This window comes from Giraffa tippelskirchi, chromosome 6, assembly GCF_054371585.1.
Source record: "Giraffa tippelskirchi isolate mGirTip1 chromosome 6, T2T-mGirTip1v1.2.pri, whole genome shotgun sequence".
NCBI lineage: Eukaryota > Metazoa > Chordata > Mammalia > Artiodactyla > Giraffidae > Giraffa > Giraffa tippelskirchi.
In genome coordinates, this window is record NC_137280.1 from 73,258,932 (window position 1) to 73,277,041 (window position 18,110).

The 18,110-nt window shown below is 61.5% G+C and overlaps 1 protein-coding gene across 7 annotated transcripts in view; it reads right to left on the reverse strand.

The window, feature by feature from the left end:
* Positions 1–2,748: 2,748 nt before the first annotated feature.
* The window catches only part of TRAPPC9 (trafficking protein particle complex subunit 9), a 390,153-nt gene continuing 374,791 nt past the window's right edge, over positions 2,749–18,110 (reverse strand). For all 7 annotated transcript variants that reach the window (XR_014057689.1, XM_081504121.1, XM_081504120.1 and 4 more), the window contains 2 exons: positions 4,096–4,316; positions 2,749–3,550 (listed from right to left, as the gene is read on the reverse strand). Coding sequence is in view for 6 of the 7 variants with exons in the window: in XM_081504121.1 (XP_081360247.1) it covers positions 3,383–3,550; positions 4,096–4,316 (389 nt within the window). In the remaining variant the exon portion in view is untranslated. The remainder of the gene's footprint in view (positions 3,551–4,095; positions 4,317–18,110) is intronic.

Here is an 18,110-nt window from a genome sequence, read left to right on the forward strand (position 1 = left end):
AGGAGGGGTCCAGACACAGAAGCTGTAGGACTGTCGCGCCCAGGAGCTGACAGTCTGGGACCTGAAGAACCAGGACGCATCATCCAGACCATCAGCACCTGGGCTTGCTGCCTCGGCCACACAGCTGGAACGATCCAGCCACACAAATGCCCCACCCCTGCTCTACACGGTTCCCTGGCTCCTGCTGACCCCACGACGGAGCTCCAATTATTCATGGTCCTCGCAGGGCTGCCCTTGGACTGGACTCAGTTCATCTCCTCCATCGTGGGAGGCATTCACAACAGGCCTCACCTGGGTCACCCTTCCAGCACCCCTCCTCCAAGAAGCCTTGAGACTTCTCTCTCGGTGCATCTGGTAACTTCTCTGGTAACTGCTGTATTTGTTTAGGAAACTAGAAAACACTTGGGGTTCCCATGACCCCTCCTCAGGTTTGACAGTTTGCTAGAACAGCTCAGAGAATTCAGGAAAACACGTTACTTACGTTGACCAGTTGATTGTAAGCAATATTACAAAGGATACAGATGAGGAGGTGCCAAGGGCGAGGTCTGGGAGGGTCCCTGGTGCAGGAACTTGTGTCCCCATGGAGCTGGCATGTATGGTCTCCAGCTCGTGGACGTGTTCACCGACCAAGAAGCCCTCCACACCCGCCGTGGAGGGCGTTCTATGAGGGCTCCATCTTGCAGGTTTGATCGATTAACTCACCCTCCAGCCCCTCTCCCCTCCTGGACAGTGGGGGTGGGACAGGAAGGTCCAAGCTTCACTTGGTCTTGCTGGGCCTTTCTGGTGACCACCCTGAAGCCACCCAGGAGCCCACCCATAGCCACCTCTTCAGAACAAAAGGTGCTGCTGTCACCCAGGAGATTCCAAGGGGGTGAAAGAGCTGTATCGGAGGCTGAGGGCAGAGACTGAGTGTCTATTGTGTCGCACTCAGCTGATCTTGGAAAATGGCCATGGCAAGCCCCCACTCCTGGTCCCCAAGGTTCCCTGGAATTCCCAGCACCCTGGGGTTCCCAAGGCCAGTGTCTGGTCTATTCACGACTGAGGACGGCTGGTGTTCAGGGATGAAACACACGGGCCAGCCCTTGCTGCTGGGGGTGGGCCAGGGCGGACGCCGCATTCTCACTCCCCCCAGGCTCCTTGAGGACATCATCCCTGGGGACCCACTGGTCCTTCTACACTGGCTTGTCCCTGACCCCGACCCCTCACTCCCCCGTTGGGGTCCCCCAGCTCCCAGACGAGCTTGTGTGCCCCGGGGCCCTCAAGTGAAGACCCTCACTGGGTGGGCCTGTACAAGCAGCCGGGTGTATGCCCTGGGCAGGCCTCGGAGAAGCAAGGCCCGAGAGGGAGGAGGCTGGTGGAGTGGGGGGGGACGGGCGCCAAGGGCCTCACGGCAGCTCTGTGCGTTTGCACCAGTCCCCCCTCCCTGCCACCGCAGGGCAGCACAGCCCCGCTCGGGGCAAGGCAGGAAGCCCACCCTCAGCCCAGCTCCTGGGAGGCGACAAGCCGCCCACAAAACCGCCGGGGGCAGCCTGACCCCTGAGAGCCGGAGAGGGGCAGAAGCAGTCAGAGTGGTCTCCTGGGGACCCCGCCAGAGAGGTAGACACTCAGACCCGGCTCAGGCAGCCCGCGGCCCTGAGTCTGCGTGGGGCAGTGCCCACGGGCCCGGAGCGTTGGGGGACAGCACAGCAGGGCCGGTCCCCACCACGCCTGGCTCCGGGAGGCGCTGACCAGCGCACGTGTGCAGCCCGTGTGAGGCGGGCCCGGGAGCTCCCTGCTGCCCGGAGCCCGGAGCTCTCAGCAGCCTCTCACCCCAGGCCCACAACGGCCTGCTCCCTGCCCCTCCCGCTCTGCCTGGTGTGGGGGTCAGCCACGGCCCTGCTGCCACGAGGAAGTGGGGGGACCCGGGAGCCTCGGACACCTCTGGCTTCTCCCAGCCCCACTCTTGTGCCCCGGGACCCTGCTCAGGATGAGGAGTTTGCTGGACAAAGCCTGCCTGAGGGTGCCTGGGCGGGGCTGGGGCTCAGAGCCCGCCTGGAGTGAGGGCAGCGGGTGGGTGGCAGCTGCCCAGGGTGGGGGGCTCTGAGTGACCCAGGGAGCAGTGAGAGGGGAGTGGGCGAAGGCTACTGTCACGGGGGGGTGGGTCCAAGGCTGCTTACAGGACACTCACCTCCAATCTTCACCTCAACCTCTAGAGGCCTGTGTCACCCCCAAACACCTTCCCAAGTGTGTGTGCATCTCAGGTGTGTGCTGAGTCGCTCAGTCGTGTCCGACTCTTTGCAACCCCAGGGACTATACAGTCCATGGGATTCTCCAGGCCAGAATACTGGAGTGGGTAGCCGTTCCCTCCTCCAGAGGATCTTCCCAACCCAAGGATCGAACCCGGGTCTCCCGCATTGCAGGCGGATTCTTTACCAGCTGAGCCACAAGAGAAGCCCGTGTGTATCTCAGGAGAGGAAGTGAAAGGCTGGGGAGGCCAGAGCCATCCTGGGGGCTGGGGGCTGGGGACCATGGTGCGGCACTCAAGACATGTTCCCAGAGAGATGCGAACCAGGCCCAAAGAGCACATGCTTGGGGAGGGGCTGGGGTTCACAGGGGCAGACAGACACGGCTCCAACCCTGCTGGGCACCAGCCGTGCGTGCCCTGGGGGGTCGCAGGCACCCCTACCTGGGCTGGGGGCTGACGAGCTGGGGGGGCCGCCGCCTGACCGTGCTGGACAAGCAGAGGCAAGGATGCAGGTGACCAGCAGAGAAGCAAGGCAGGCCCTTTATTGGAGAATCTGTCACCGATACACAGACACACACAGGCCACGCCCCCAAGCCCGGCCTGGAACTAGCCCAGGGCCCAGGACAGCTGACACAGGGGTGTCCACTCCCCGGGGGCAGGGGGGAACTCTCGGTGTCACCCATGGTGCCGTCTCTCCCAGCTCTGCTGCCTCGGGGCCCCAGGAGAAGAGCCAGCCTTCGGGGGATTCCAAGGGCTGAGGGGGCTGGGGGAGGCTCCCCAGACCCACCTGGGCAGGGCCCCTCCTTCACACTTGCCTTCTCTTCCTACCAGCTGGGTTGTGAACCCTAGGTCACGGGAACAGGTGCAGGGACCCCAGGCCTGGACTGGGTGGATGGCCACACTCTGGGATCTGGGTCAGCATCTGCCTTAGCCCAAGCTCGCTGGGGGGCCCCGACAGCCAGGGTGGGAAGGGGCCAGGCTGCCGTGTGCGAGGGCCCCTGTGAGTCCCAGAGAGGACACAGTGGGCAGACATGGGGGATGCAGGCTGGGGGCCGGGAGGAGGGGACAGGCGTCATGGCAGAGGCCATGGCCCCGTCCCTGGGGGCCTCTGGTCATCTCTCCCTGAAGGAACAGGGACCCGGGACGGAGCGGGGGTGCTCAGGCTTGCGCCTCCACGGCGCGCACGTGCACGCTGGGCAGGCAGAACCAGGATGGGGGCAGCTCCTTGCTGGGGCCGTCCTCGTGGAACTGGATGTGGAGGAAGAAGTCGCCCGTGTAGAGAAAGAGGAGCGCCCCGAGGCAGGCCGCCTGGCCTGATGGCTGCACCTGAGAGAGGAGGCAGAGGTGAGAGCCAGGAGCCACAGGGCCCCTGAAGCCTGCGGAGACCCTGAACCGACCCGATGTGGGGACAGGGGAGGACCCCCAGGCCTGGCTCCGCGACCCCCCAGGGCTTCTCTGAGGTGTTGCCCACGGCAAGTCACTGCACCGCTCTGGGCCTCAGCTCCCGTCCCGGGAAGGAGCTGACAGCACTTCCCTCCCTGGGCTGCTGCGGGTCAGCGAGCTGGGGAGTGTCTGGGGCCAAAGGCACATCTCCACCGGTGAGCGAAGCTGGAGGACCGTGTTTTGTGACCTCATCTGCTCCTTTGGGCACAGTGACCGCCGAGCAAGTGGGAGCTGCCCATCAGGGGCAGGGCAATGCTGCCCTGGATGCCCCACCTCAGCTCCTCGACAGCCCTGCCTCCCCATCGTGGCCCTGCTCCCAGGACTCGCGTTCGGAGACGTGAACTGTCTGGGGTCTCCAGGAGAGTCAGGCGGACGAGGGTCGACGCAGAGCCTCTGTGTCTACCGCCCCGGGGGAGGACCCCACGCACCTTGTCCAAGTAGAAGGTGCCAGAGCCCACGAAGGACACGGCGTGGCGCAGGTCGTAGTTGTGCACGCCGTTCTGGTGGTCCTGGAAGGGCACCACGCTGAGGGCAAAGGGGCCCACGCTGCGCGGGCTCCGGTTGGTCAGCCGCACCTCCAGGCGCACCGGGTCGCCTACCCGGCAGGCTGCCGCCTGGCGGTCACAGGGCTGTCCATCCACCAGCACGTCTGCAGGGACACGGGGTGCCAGAGCGTCAGGGCCCCGGCTGCCGGCTCCCCCTTCCTTCACCCGCTCCTCCACCCGCCACGGCTGCCGCCCGCACTGTGCCAGCCTGGGGGTGGGAGACCTGCAGGGCCCAGCCCTGCTCTCCTGGCCTGCAGGCTGGGGGTCCCAGAGAGCCTCCTAGATGCCCCTGGCTGGAAGAGCTAAGCTCTGGCCCTGACCCCCAGGGGCTCCTGCAGGCGGCAGACAGCCAGGAGAGGGACTCGGACCTGGAGGGAACCATGCACGGGCCAAGGGCGAGGCAGGGGCCCGGCCAGGTGGGCCTCTACAGAGTCACCTGCAGGCCGGCCGGGGTACTGCTCTCCAGCCAGGGCGCGAGGCATGGGCTGGGATATCAGGGACAGTGTCCTGAAAACAGGCAGAGGAGGGAGGAGCTGAGCGGCTTCTTCCAGTCCTCCCGTTCGCCCTCTCTGGGCCCCGGCATCCTCTCCTTTAGGAGATACGAGGAAAGTCTACTTCACCAAGGTTTTGCAAGAACTGGAAACCTGAAAGCAGCAGGGTTGGGGCGCAGGGCCGCCCCGCTGTATCTTATCACCGTCACGCCCACATCCACCCTGAGACTGTGCAGGGCGGGCTGGCTTTAATCCCCAGCCCACGAGGACACTCTGCATTTATATAGCTTCTCCAGGCCCTTCCTCACCCGCGGGAGCTGGCAGTGAATGCGGATGTGGGCGGGTGAGCCAGCGCAGCGCTGACACGATGGACAGAGAGCACCAGGGCCACAGGATCCAGTCCTGCTAGCATTTCCTGGGCCGCTGTGTCGGGGAAGAACGCAGACCACAGCTCACGTGTCGGCGGGCCACATGCAGGACCTGGAGGGTCCCAGCCCCAGGGAGGGGGCTCCCCCAGGGAGGTCGGGAGGGGTGTCCCGGCCTGGAGGCCTGTCTCCTGACCCTCTGGCTGCGGAGGAGCCACGCACCAGAGACCTCAACCTGCGGGTTCCGTGGGAGTGGTGGGCGGGACAGACCGAACTCCAGCTCTGTGAATCTAGCCTTCTCCCTGGGAGACCCCCGGAACTCTGTGCAACCCAAGTAGGGGTGTGGGAGACAGAGTGACACCCCCAAAGACATCCACGCCCTACCCCCTGGAGCCTGACACATGGTAAGGACCTGAGAAGCTGAGTAGCTTGGAGCATCCGGGCTGCCCGATGTCATCATCTCCAAGGTCCTTGTAAGGGCAGGAGGGGCAGGAGAGAGGGGGGGAGGCTGTGTGGCCGGGGAGGCGGAAGACACTCAGAATAAAAGGGAGCTTTGACCACAGGGTGGCCACTGACGCTGGTCTCCTGGGCCCTGCTCGGCCCTGAGCCAGGTTCCTCCCCCTCCCTGTGTTCCAATAACACTGCCTCTCCACCCCGGTCCTCCTGCAGGCCCAGTCCACCCCGGCCCCGGGACTTCGCACCAGCCAATCCGCATGGGCCCCTCCTGGAAGAGGCAGTCTCTAACCACACAGCACAGCGCCTTCCTGCCCGGCACTCTCCCTCAATCTGCATCTCCTGGCCCTCGGCATCTTCTCTAAAGTTCCCTCGTTTGCCCACCTGCTTGTTAACTGTCTGTGTTGCTCTCTTCTTGCCCCAGCACCTGGGCCAGGCAGGCGCTCTTCTATTTCATCTTTGTTGACCAAATGAATCAGAGAAGGCAATGGCACCCCACTCCAGTACTCTTGCTTGGAAAATCCCATGGACGGAGGAGCCTGGTAGGCTACAGCCCATGGGGTTGCTAAGAGTTGGACATGACTGAGCGACTTCACTTTCACTTTTCCCTTTCATGCACTGGAGAAGGAAATGGCAACCCACTCCAGTATAGTTGCCTGGAGAATCCCAGGGACGGCGGAGCCTGGCCAGCTGCCATCTATGGGGTTGCACAGAGTCGGACACGACTGAAGCGACTTAGCAGCAGCAGCAGCAGACCAAATGAATGGATGAATCAGAGAGTGGATGAGTGGGCTTTGGGGCCAGGGTCAGTTCAGCTCAGTCACTCAGTCGTGTCCCACTCTTTGCGACCCCATGAACTGCAGCACGCCAGGCTTCCCTGTCCAACACCAACTCCCAGAGCCCACCCAAACTCATGTCCATTGAGTCGGTGACGCCATCCAACCATCTCATCCTCTGTCGTCCCCTTCTCCTCCTGCCCTCAATCTTTCCCAGCATCAGGGTCTTTTCAGATGCGTCAGTTCTTCACATCAGGTGGCCAAAGTATTGGAGTTTCAGCCTCAACATCAGTCCTTCCAATGAACACTTAGGACTGATCTCCTTTAGGATGGACTAGTTGGATCTCCTTGCAGTCCAAGGGACTCTCAAGAGGTTCACATTCCAGTGGCACCCCACCCCCTTGGGCTCCCTGGAACTCGAAGAGACTGGGCCAGGCCCCCCTTGAGTGTCCCGAAGAGGGGACCTCAGAACCGGGCTGCTGCCGCCCGGCTCTGATCCTGACTCACACACCAGGCTTTTGTGGAGATTATTTGAGCAGGAGCAGCTCATGTTGTAAGAAACCACCTGGGAGCGGATTAGCCTCTTCCCTTGGAGCATTAAATCGGGCTGCAGTCCATCTCCTCCCGCCGCCCCCAGCCCGCTTCTCCTTCACTTTTAATACCAGCCGGAGTCACGGACTTCATTCTATCTGGCCCAGTATCCCTCCCGAAGCGGCTGCCGCGTTTATGCTACAGCACGTTGCCAGGCTCTGGCAGGAACACGGCTATAAATAGAAGGCGAGAGGAGGGAAGGGCCTGCGGGGCCCACTCCGGTGAGGGAAGTACGGGGAGAAAGGCAGCTGGCCGGTGCCGGCCAAGGGCGGCCACCGTGGGGACGGCGGGGTGGGGGTTCACGCGGGGAGAGCGCGCAGAGGGTGGGGGAGCTTCCCGCACCCCGAGGCTGCACCTGGAGGCAGAGTGAGCCCTCCGCCCACCCATCCAGAGCCTAACCCGAGGCCAGGAACCCTCACGGCCTCACGGGTTCCTGGAGGGCAGAGGGCACAGGCATGGTTTCCGTGGGTTTTGAGCAGGGATGCTGAGGTGTAGAGAAGAGACGGGGCTGCCAGGGCCCTGACGGAGGGTCCGCCACCCACAGGGGTGGGGGGCACTGGAGTCCTGCTTCTGGGGCGGGGGCCAGGTCTTTCTGCTTTGGCTTCCCCTCTCTCCCAGGAGGGGTGGGAAGAGCTCTGCTTCCCCAGGCAGGGCCAGTTTTAGACCCCCGCCCAGCCTCGCCAAACACAGCCTCCGCTGCACTCTGTGCCTGGAGGGAGCTGGCCTTCCTGGTGCCCAGGAGACACGGGCACAGAACTTACTACAGAGGGTTCCTGGCTCAGAGGAGCCTAGCAACAGGGCCAGGGCCCGAGGGGAGGGGGTGGCCTGGCTTGGCCTCTGCACGCAGGGGCCCCTCCCTCCCCTCTCCCTGCCCCCTCCCTTCTCCCTCTCCCCACAGGCACTGCCCGCCTCTCATCTCACCATTACTGTTCTTGGGGGACAGGAGCTCCTGAGGGCACCATGGCCACTCTCCTAAGGTTTCATCACCTCACGCAGTCCCCAGACCAAGCCCGCCAGGTGGCATGGACACAGCCTCACTTACAGGGGACCCTGTCCCGGTGAGGAGAGGCCCACAGCCGGCTGCCCAGGTGCACAGCTGAGCACTCAGCTCTCACGGGAACCCTGATGGCCAGAGCTTGTGTTATTTTTCATACAGCTTTACTGAGATTTAGTTCACAAACCACAGCTCACCCACTGAAGTGCACAATTCCATGGCTTTTCATCTAGTCCCAGATCTGAGCAATCATCGCTCAGGCAATGTGAGAATGTTTTCATCACCTCCAAAAGTGACCCCCTACCCTTTCTCCACTTCCACCTGTCCCCCACCCCCGAACAACCAGGATTCAAGCTTCTAGCTCTACAGACACCCCAGGTCTATGGACTGTCACACAACAGTGGGTTGCCATTCCCTTCTCCAGGGGATCCTCCCAACCCAGGGATCGAACCTGGGTCTCCTGCATTGCAGGTAGATTCTTTACTGTCTGAGCCACCAGGGAATCCCCCGTAACCATACATTCTTGGTCTTTAGGAGCAGGCTTCCCTCCCCAAGTGTGATGCTGTTGGGGCTCAGTCTGTGGGCATCTATGCTTCGCTCCTTCTCACGATGGACACATCACAGCTGGTGGTCCACGCGTTTGTGAACGGGCAACCGGGTGACTCCACCCTTGTCTGTTGTGAGTGATGCCGCTGCGGACGCTGGAGGACAGGGTCTGTGTAGACACAGTTCTCCGGTTCTCGAGGGCACACACCTCGGAGCGGAAACGCCGGTTGGAGGGGGTGGGCGTTTAACAGGCCGAGGGATCACCAGGCTGTGCTCTGCAGCAGCGGCATGACCTCGCCGTCCCACCCGCAGCGTTCAGATTCTCCACGTTCCTCCCGGCACTTGCACCGTCTGCCTTTTCTGTCATGCCATCCCAGCGCGGTGCAGTGGCATCTCCTGCCAAAACCGCGCCTGCCCAGGTTGCTGCGGCCCTCATGGTCCACAGGGTGGACGTGGGCCTCTGCCCTCTGACCCAGACACAGGTTTGCAAAGGCCTTCTTTCTGGTCTTCTTCACTCATCTCTCCCTGGCTGAGAACCTTCTGGAATCCCAATCCCTTAACCCCACTCGTCCTCTGGAGCCTGGGGCTGGGCCAAGGGCTGGGATGTAGACTGGGCCCCTCTCCCCGTGAGCACGGCAGAGGACAGAGGGCTGAGCAGATCCGAGGCCAGCACACCGTGTCAGGACCCGGACTCCAGAGAGGCAGCTGGGAGCAGGGGTTCCGGGGCCAAGAGGAGGACTGGGTAGAGAGTGGAGCCCGAGGAGAGAAAGTCAGGGACAGGACAATGGTCAGGCTGGCCCTGCAGTGTCCACAGCGTCTCTCCAGTATGGTCCACGGAGTAGGTGGGTGTGAAGGTCAGGGGTGGGCAGACACTCCTGGCGCTTGAGAGACACTTGCCAGACGGCTGTGAACAGTCCACCAGTTCTAAACCACTGTGGACTTTTCAAAGGAAAAGTCCTGCCTGGTGGCTCCCCGGAGTTGCGCTTCTTAGGTCTATTCTGACGCGCGCGCGCGCGCGCGTGTGTGTGTGTGTGTGTGTGTGTGTGTGTGTGTGTGTGTCCAGGGCCAAGGGCACACTCTGTGAGGCATGGACAATGGGCAGGGTGGGACTCTGGGTGGAGCCTACACAGCATGCTCCCCTGGGGGCCGAAGGAAACACAGAAGACATCAGCAGGCCCCAAGGTCACAGGCAAGTCACTTTTCATGGCAAAGAGGAGGGGCTCGTAGATTTCTTGCTCAACTGACCCATCTAACGGTCTGCTCATTCCTTCCTTAGGGCTCGGCTCCCACAGTCGGCGGTGGGGGCTTGTTCTTCCCCTGGAGCCTGGACTCCCGACAAGGATGCTGTCCCGGGCTCGCCTTTGTTTCTGGGCCTTTGGTTTCTTTGACAAAACTGGATGGCTAAGCAGACTTACGGTTTGATTCTGGACACAACACTTTAGAGACACAAGGACTCCACAGGAGGAATGAGTGAGGGGAAGACCCCAGAGCAGCCAAAGGGAGTCAGGTTCTCAAAGATCTACCAAGCGGGCTTTAGCTAAGATGTATTTGAATTTCAGATTTCACAAGGCACACACATTTTTCCAGTTGACATAAATCTTGGATGGGCCTAGATTTTAGAGCCAAATTTGATTCAGGCAAGGCTAGGTTTGAGAATTAATCAAGCTTTGTCACCCTTTAAATGAAGCAAAAAAAAATAATAACCTCAAGTGAGAAAAGAACAATAGCTGAGTCTTGGGATGTGGGCTGAGAACCAAGGCAAGGCCTCTGGCCTGTTAGTTTTGCTTCACCCTCCTCAACACCAGCTGTCCTTGGGAGAAGGCACAGGCAGACCTAGCAGAAAACCCTATAATTTCCAACGATCCAGTAAAAACTGGTGAACTTCCTCTACTGCAAACGTAGCTAGTTGCTCCATATGCAACCAAGGCAGTTAAGTCTTTCCTGGGTACCAATGAGAGCCAAGTCACTGACCTACTCTCTGTGGCTATTAGGAAGCTCAGAGACAAGAGTGTACCAACCTAGGGTACTATGGGGGCCCTCAGCACCCACATTTCAGTCCACACACACACACATGCATGCATGCACACACAGCCTCTCCTAGCATTGCCCACTCCTCCAAGTCTTGACCAACTGCACCAAATATGGTTTCCCTTAGTCCAGAAGTTTCCAGTGTTATTTTGCTACTTTGCTGTGAATTGGCAAAAGAGGTTAGAAGCGCAGAAATGCCCTGCAGGTAGGGGCGACAGTGCTCTGGGAGAGGATCTTACACAAAAATAGGCAGTGGGCATCTGGGGAGGAGGTGTGAAACCACACAGCCCCCTGCGCCTCCCCCTGCCTCTGAGCCTCCCTCCCTGTGGGGAAGGGGGGTGGTCCTTCTGTTCGCTGTGTGGGGCTCAGACAGAGGGATGTGACGGGAGGGATGGACCAGGGGCAGGGCTGTTCCCAAGAGCTCAGCTTGGGCTGCCCGGGGCCCCAGGGTCACGGGCTCATCCTGCCCTTGGGCGCTCATCAAGGAAGGCACTGCGTGGGACCAGGGCCCTGCTCTCAAGGTGCCAAACGTCGTGTGTTTTTAACAGTCACTGAGGTAGCTAATTAGTTCATAAACCAGAATGCCTCCTCCCCAGCACCCGGGGAGGGAGGCTGCTCCAGACCCGCACGTGTAATTACCCTCCAGTTGAGAACAGCTCCTGAGGAGCCGTTTGGCTCTCTTGGGTAAATAATTTACTTTTACAACTTTTCATTAAAGATTAAAGGGAATTAAATTAAAATTAAGGCGAGCTGGAGTTGGAGGGGAGATGCGTGAGGCTGGGAGCTCGCTCATGGAGATGTTCTCAGGCTTCCTGGGCACGTCCGCACAGGGGCCAGTTGCGGGGGAGTCCCAGGCGGCTGTGTCCCACGTGGCCCGTGGCTGCCCGGGGACCATGCGAACCTGCTTCAGTGACAGGGAGAAACGCAATCGGCCCACACCACCGGTCAGGTCAGGGGTCACCCTGCCCGTGGTCGCCCCCCCGGGTCGGAGGGCCAGGTGAGCAAGGTGGTGGACCTCAGACCATGTCCTGCTACCGGGAGAGCCAGAGCTTCTGCCTCCTCCCCTGATGCAGCCAGAGGGCTAGGGTGCGGAGCTGAGAAACAGCTGAGCTCCAAGCCGGGGCAGAGACGTGCCCGACAGGCTCAAGGTGTGATGATGGGGACCACGGGCAGCGGTGCAGGTGCAGCTCAAGGCCGGGTGGGTGTGAAGACCCTGCATTTGGGACAGAGTCTCGCCGGAGGGTGCCGCGCTGCTGGCCGGCCCTCTGTCTCCTCCCTGGCAGCGCGCCCCAGCCCCTGGGGGCTCACGGCCCTGCTCACCGTCCCCGTCCGCCTGGGGGCCTGCTAGGCTGGCTCTTCCCTCAGGGAACACTTGCCCTTGAGACGTTCTGGCAGCGGAGGCAGGCTGGGTGTTCACCAAACCAGTCCCTTTCCCCCAGGGCCCAGCGCCTGCAGTGGTAAGGCATGGACACAGCCCTGAGTCGCAGCCAGGGGACAGTAGGGGGACAATGACACACACCCCGCAAAGCTGGCCCATAGACTCATCCCTCCTGCAGTTCCTGCTCGGCCGAGTGACAGAACTAAAGATGCTGAGAAGGGTCCGGGGAGGAGCCACAGGTTAAGGGCGGTGGGCGGGGCCACGGGTAGTGGGCGGGGCCACTGGTGGGCGGGACCAGGGACCCCCCCATGAGCCCCAGACAGGCCCTACCTCCCACACCACGAGACATAAAGTATAGCTGCTGTGTTGGGCCCCTGAAATTTGGGGCTGTTTGTTACAGCTGTGCGGCTTACAGGCCTCCAGGTCTCATCTATCCAAACCGTCTCCTTTCAGAAGGGACGCTGGGACCCGGTGCAGAGCCACCGCACCCAGGGCCAGGCTGTGAATCCGATGTGGGGTGGGTCCTGGAACCTGGGACCCCCTCCTTTCCCCATTGGAACAGAACTGCCTTCTGCACAGGGAACACCACCACTGCATGCTGGAGACAGGGCCTCCGTTAAGTCCTCTGCCTTCAACCTTCTCCTTCTGGACAAGCACCTCAGACGACTGACGATAAACCAGGGGAAAAAACGGGACAAAAGAATGAACGTTGTGCCTGCTGGCTGGTGGCATTATGCAAAGACATAATTCTGAGGACAGCAGAGAATTTAAAATGACTCCACTGTCCCTGAGCAGCGTCCCTACCTTTTCAATCTCTCATTTTTCATCTTCTCTCAAGACTTTCTCAATAAAGCAGAGACCGCTGCCACCCAGGCAGGCCCCTCTGCGGCTCCCGTGTCTCTGCGTCCAGCCTGGTCCTCCCCATACAAGGTCACCCCAGCCACGGACTGCCTGCCCCACAGGGTCAGACCACACGGGTGGCTGCTGGCGCCAAGAGGATAGGGAGGAATCTAAGACCTTCCTTCCCAGATGAGAGAGCTGAGGGCCGGAGGGAAGGGCACGTGGGGAGGTGGTCATCCCAGCAGGCATGGGGAGGGGCTGTGCAGCTGGTTTCATGCCACTGGACCTTTGCACAGGCTGTTAAAGCTGCCCTGTCTGCTTGTCCAGCTTAGCCTTACCTGCGCTGCGCTCAGCACTCGGCATTTACCTGGGGTCCTGCCTGCACGACAATGGGTGCACGCCTTCCTCCATCCCCTGGTGCCCAGCAGGGCCCAGGTACCTTGGGTCTCCCTGGGATTTGCAGAATTTCTGCTGTCTGGTAGTGGGGCCAGGCCTAGAAGCCAGGTCTCTGGATTCCTGGGTCAGTCCAGAGGGTTGGGGGGGTAGGGGGAGACAGCCAAGAAGAAAAGAAAAGGTTTCCACTGAGAAGAAAGGGTGTCGGTAACAGGACTGATAGCCTCCAGAGTATTCTAGACCAAGCTGAAGGCCGCCTGCCGCTCCTCCTCTGCTTGCTCTTCCCCAGCGCCCTGTGACGCCCTTCCTGCCATCCATCACCTCCTCACAGGATCCCCCCATACTCTCTGCCTTACCAGCTCCTCTGGTCCTTTCCAAAACTCAGCTCGAGCAGCGCTTCCTTCAGGAAGACTTCCTGAATCACAACCAGCCTTGCACAAGCCCCATCATATCATGTATAGCCTCATGCCAGGATTTTCCGTTGACAAAATGTCTCATTAATAGAGGTGAGCTCTTTGAGGGCAGGGCTCAGGTTCAGTCACTGAACTGATGAATGAACAAGGCCTGCCTATGGCTTGCTGTGTGACCTTAGGGAAATCACTTAACTTCTCTGAGCCTCTGCTAGCTCATCTCTATATAACATGGGAGGAATGAGCTGGATGGCTTCAAGACAGGCTTCATGGTGCTCAGGCCTGGGCTTAGCCCTCCAAGTCTACTTCAGACCGTTCTCTCTACTGAGCCAGGGCGGCATGTGGGCTCATTTGGTATCTAGTTGCTGTGCCAGGACTGGCCCCCATGCCCCCTAGCCCCAGTCTCAGCCTTTTTGCACACAGCCCAGGGCCTGACACCTGCCTGGTGCTCGATCAACATTTATCATGTCAACAGACTCTTTAAGCAGTGACAGCCACTGCTTCCCAGACACATAGCATCCCAGAGTGCAGAGATCACTCAGGAAGGACACAGGCCACAAGAGAACCTGCCGAGCAGCCTGTGCGCCTGAACCATGGGAGCTGGGCCGCTAGACAGATAGGGCGGTGCTCAGCCAGCTGCCCTGCGCCGGACTGGGATTGGGGTCAGGCCACTCCTGGCCATGATAAGGGGTGCCCATTGAGCCCCCAGGGCACTGCCCTACCGAGACTTGGCCGCCAGCCCTTTGGCAGGTAGGCTTAGGGGCTCAGGAGGATGCGGTAAGGGGGCCCCCCCACGGACCCTCTACCCCAGGCCAGGGCGGGCAGCACCGGAGAAAGCCCCTCGGTGGAGCTCGCAGTGTGGGGTGGGGGCGGGGCTGAGGCCTGCACAAACCCACTGTCCCTCCTCCGACCCAGAGCACAGAGGTCAGACAGGGCAGGGAGACTCCAGAGCAGACCAGCCTCCGGACGATGAGCCCAGCTGGCTGTCCACATGGCGAGGGCCTTGTTCTGGGCCTGATCACCCTCACCAGAGGCGACCCTGTGGGCCGAGGCCCCCGCCCGGGCTCAGGCGGGGCCCTGAGCATCCCAGAGGCTTTCGGGGGCTGACACACACAAAGGTCCAGGCTTTGTTGGAGTAAGGAAGGCCCCCTGAAAATGAGTATGGGCCAACTGGCTCCTGGGGGCCTGTCTCCTGGGGCCCGCGCCAGCTCCCATCTGCTGCCCTCCATGTCCCCTCCACCGGAGCCGCGCCCGGCGGAGGACAGGTGTCTGGGGGCTGCTGCCTCTCCTATTGGCCGGGACCTCTGTGTGCAGAGGAGGAGCTGGGGCCAGACAGCACCCCCAGCCTGCACAGTGCGCTGTGAAACGTGCCAGAGCTGGGCCAGGCTCAGGCTAAGGGGCCACCTGGGCAGCCCTGAGCCAGAAGAGAAGGCGCTTGCCCAGGGGCCCACAGCTGACTCGTGGCCCTCTGATCCCAGACGGGCCTTGCACCATTCTGGAAGGACTGCTGGCTTCTCTGATGCACTCAGTGTCCCCAGAGGCCCCACAGCCAAGAAGATTTGGTCCTCACCCTGCAGGCCCTTGTGCCCTTACTCCCTCCTCCGAGAAGCCCTCCTGCATCTGCCCAAATAGAGCAAGGAGCCCCTAAAGCTCCTGCACACACCCCCCAATTCCTGGCTCTGTTTGTCTCTGAGCTGAAAGCTCTGAGCTGCAATTGCTTCTTTCTCAGCACCCAGCAGGGCGTGAGCTCCTCCAAGGTCACCAGGGCTCCGCAGCCCCCAGCGGGGAGGCTCCAGGCCCTCAATCTCTGCTCAGACCCCCCGAGTGGCCTCTCTCAGCGCTCCTGATGGAATGGGTGAGCTCACAAACCTCTTCTGGGGCATGGCACTTCCCATCTTTTTTGGTAGTGACGTCCACAGGTCTGGCCCTGCTACAGACAGCAGCAGGCCTGCCTCCCGCCTGGCCTCAGGGCCTGCATTTAAGTTTGCAGAGGACGAACTTCCCACCCCCTGGGCTGCGGACCCCTATGAGAAGGCCTCTTAGTTCAAGTGCTACATCCACCCTCCGCTCCCTTAAACAGGGTCGAGCCTCAGTTGAAAGCTGACACAGGCCTCCCTGGTTGTTTGCCCAGTGGTTTCTCATTAACTGAAAATGAAAAATTAAAGACAAAAAGTCCCCAGAGATGCAGGAGGGTGGGGGTGGAGATTAGGGGCTCGCGGATGACCCCGAGGAGCTGGGCTTCCACCATTCCCCAGAACACGGTCACCTCCCTGGACCCCGTGCCGGGGTCCACAGCTGGGGTGTGGCAGGGCCAGGGCAAGGTGAGGCCCGTGTGACCTCACCAGACCTCCGCACCACCAGGCCGTCTCTCCGCAGCCTTCATGACCTGCAGGCAAAGGCTGAGCGAGGCCAGAAGGGGTCTGCTTGCTCCTGTGTCCCCAGCAGGAGCTCAGGAAATCCCTGCCAACACGCAGTGACCGGCCCTCCCCGTCCTGCAGCAGCGGGCACACCAGGGCTGCAACCTGCCCAGGGCCACTGGGTCCTCCCACAGGGCTCGGGAGACAGGCAGCAGTGTGTGGGGCCGCCTCTTCCCTGGGGAGCTGGGGGGACAGCAGGGCGATGTCATTAGGGCACCAAGCTCTGGGGGGGGGGGGCACATGTGACCCCCCGCCCACCCTTGGGGGCTGTCAGACCCAGGTCTCCTGGGGTGGTCTCTGGTCTAGGAGCCAGCAGGGCCCCTCTGTGAGCCCTGGCTGAGCCTGGGAAACACCATGTTCATGGCTCAGTGAGTGGGCCCAGCACCCCAAGGCTGGTACAAAAGAAACTCGGGTCACTTGCATTCCCCCTCACAGCTCATCACCAGGCCCATGGCGTCTGGGGCCTAAATCTCACCCCAACCACCCCCAAGGTGTGGAGGCCTCGGGGCTCCAGGCCTGGGTTCAGACCCCCATGCCAGACGGGTGTTCCCAACCTGTGTCTCCGTGCTGGAGCACGTGAAGGGTGCATGGTCAGCCCTGGGGCCCTGGCCGAGGCCGGAGGAGCGGCTGCGACGGCTGTCCTAACCCTAGCCCTAAACCCTAACCCCAACCCTAACCCCTGTGGCGCCTCTGCCCCGCCTGCCCCCACCACATCCATGAAGCAAACCCCTCTGCCTCTTTCGCTTCCCCTCCACCCCTAGCAGCCCCCTACTTCCGCACATGCCCTGGTCCCTTTGTCTGCCCACGTGACCCAGACCCTGCCTCCCCGTAGACGGTCGATGGCGTCTCTCAGGCCAGGCCCACGGTCAGAGGCCGAGCTCCTCAGCCCTGAACAGGCCAGGAACTCCAGTGGATCTTTGGACTCACAGCCGCCCAGCCCCAAAGCCCAGAGACAAGGAGCTCCCCATCCTTCTGGCTCAGCGAACTGTCTAAAGGGCCAGAAGGCAGGCAACATCTTGGGAGATGAGTTCACTCAGCCCTGACGGGTGGGGAACCCTGGAGCCCTGGGGCCCTGGGGATTCATTGGGGGGGGTGAGGGGGGGCGCTGCGGAGCTCACTCTGGGTTCTGGAAGTCCCCGGGGCATGTGCCGGCCACCCTGGAGCTCCTCCTAGTGTGACGACACCCTGGGTTGTAAGACGGTGGGGTTCACCACTCACTGCCGCTGGGCTGGGCATTGGTCAGAGACTCCTGTAACCCATGTGCCCCCCAGCACCCCGCCCCCGTGCTGCAGAGAAGGTATCAGTGTTGCCGTTTTATGTATGAGAAGGCTGAAGCCCAGGGAAGTTAAGGAAAGGCTCGGTATCACCTGGGCTGCCCCACACCCACGCTTGTGCCTGGGACAACTCGACTTAGTCCTGGCGGCCTGTCAGACTCCTTGCCCCTCCGGGAAGTCTGACCTGGGCTCCAGGCTGGGCTCTCCATCCTCACCTGAGCCCCAGATAGCGTCACAGATGCCCCTTCCTCCCGGAACCGCCTCCTCTGGGCTGTGAGCCCGTCCCCCCTGCCCTCTGAAACCTGGACCCCACGCCAGGCTCCTTCTAGGCCCCCCATTCTGCCCCAGTGCACACAGCCAGCCAGCCCCATGTGGTATTGGATGGACTCTGCAGATGCCACCAGACGCTCCTTTTCACTCCCACCTCCAGCAACGCCACTCCACCCCCGCTTTGAGAGGCCCCCAGAATGGCGTGAGTGTGGGGGGTGAGTGCAGCTCCCAGGCTGGAGGGGTCAGGGCAGAGTGGGGGTGAGTGCAGAGACAGAGAGGTGGGCAGGGCGAGGGTCCCTGGAGGGAGGGCTTGGGGCTGGTTTTCGAAGCACAGAGGAGGTGACGCCCGGCTCGGAGAAGGTTGTGAAGGAGCAGGTGTAGGGACCTTGAATCGCTGAGGGGGGTTGGTGTGGTTATTCAGCCTCCCTGCCCCACCCTTGCGCCCTCCTGGTTTGACCAATCAGCCTCCCACCATCACGTGAGAAGCAGCCCGTACCTCTCTGGGCCAACACAGCACTGCTTCCAGGAGAAACAGGGAATGTTTAAAAGCCACGTGGACGCTGACTGTGTGCCATCTTGTCTGCTTAATTATCAGGAAAGCCATTTCGGCCCCAGAGTAGCACCTTGGGCAGGGGACCAAGGCTTCTGACACGTGGGGTAGGCTGCCGAGGC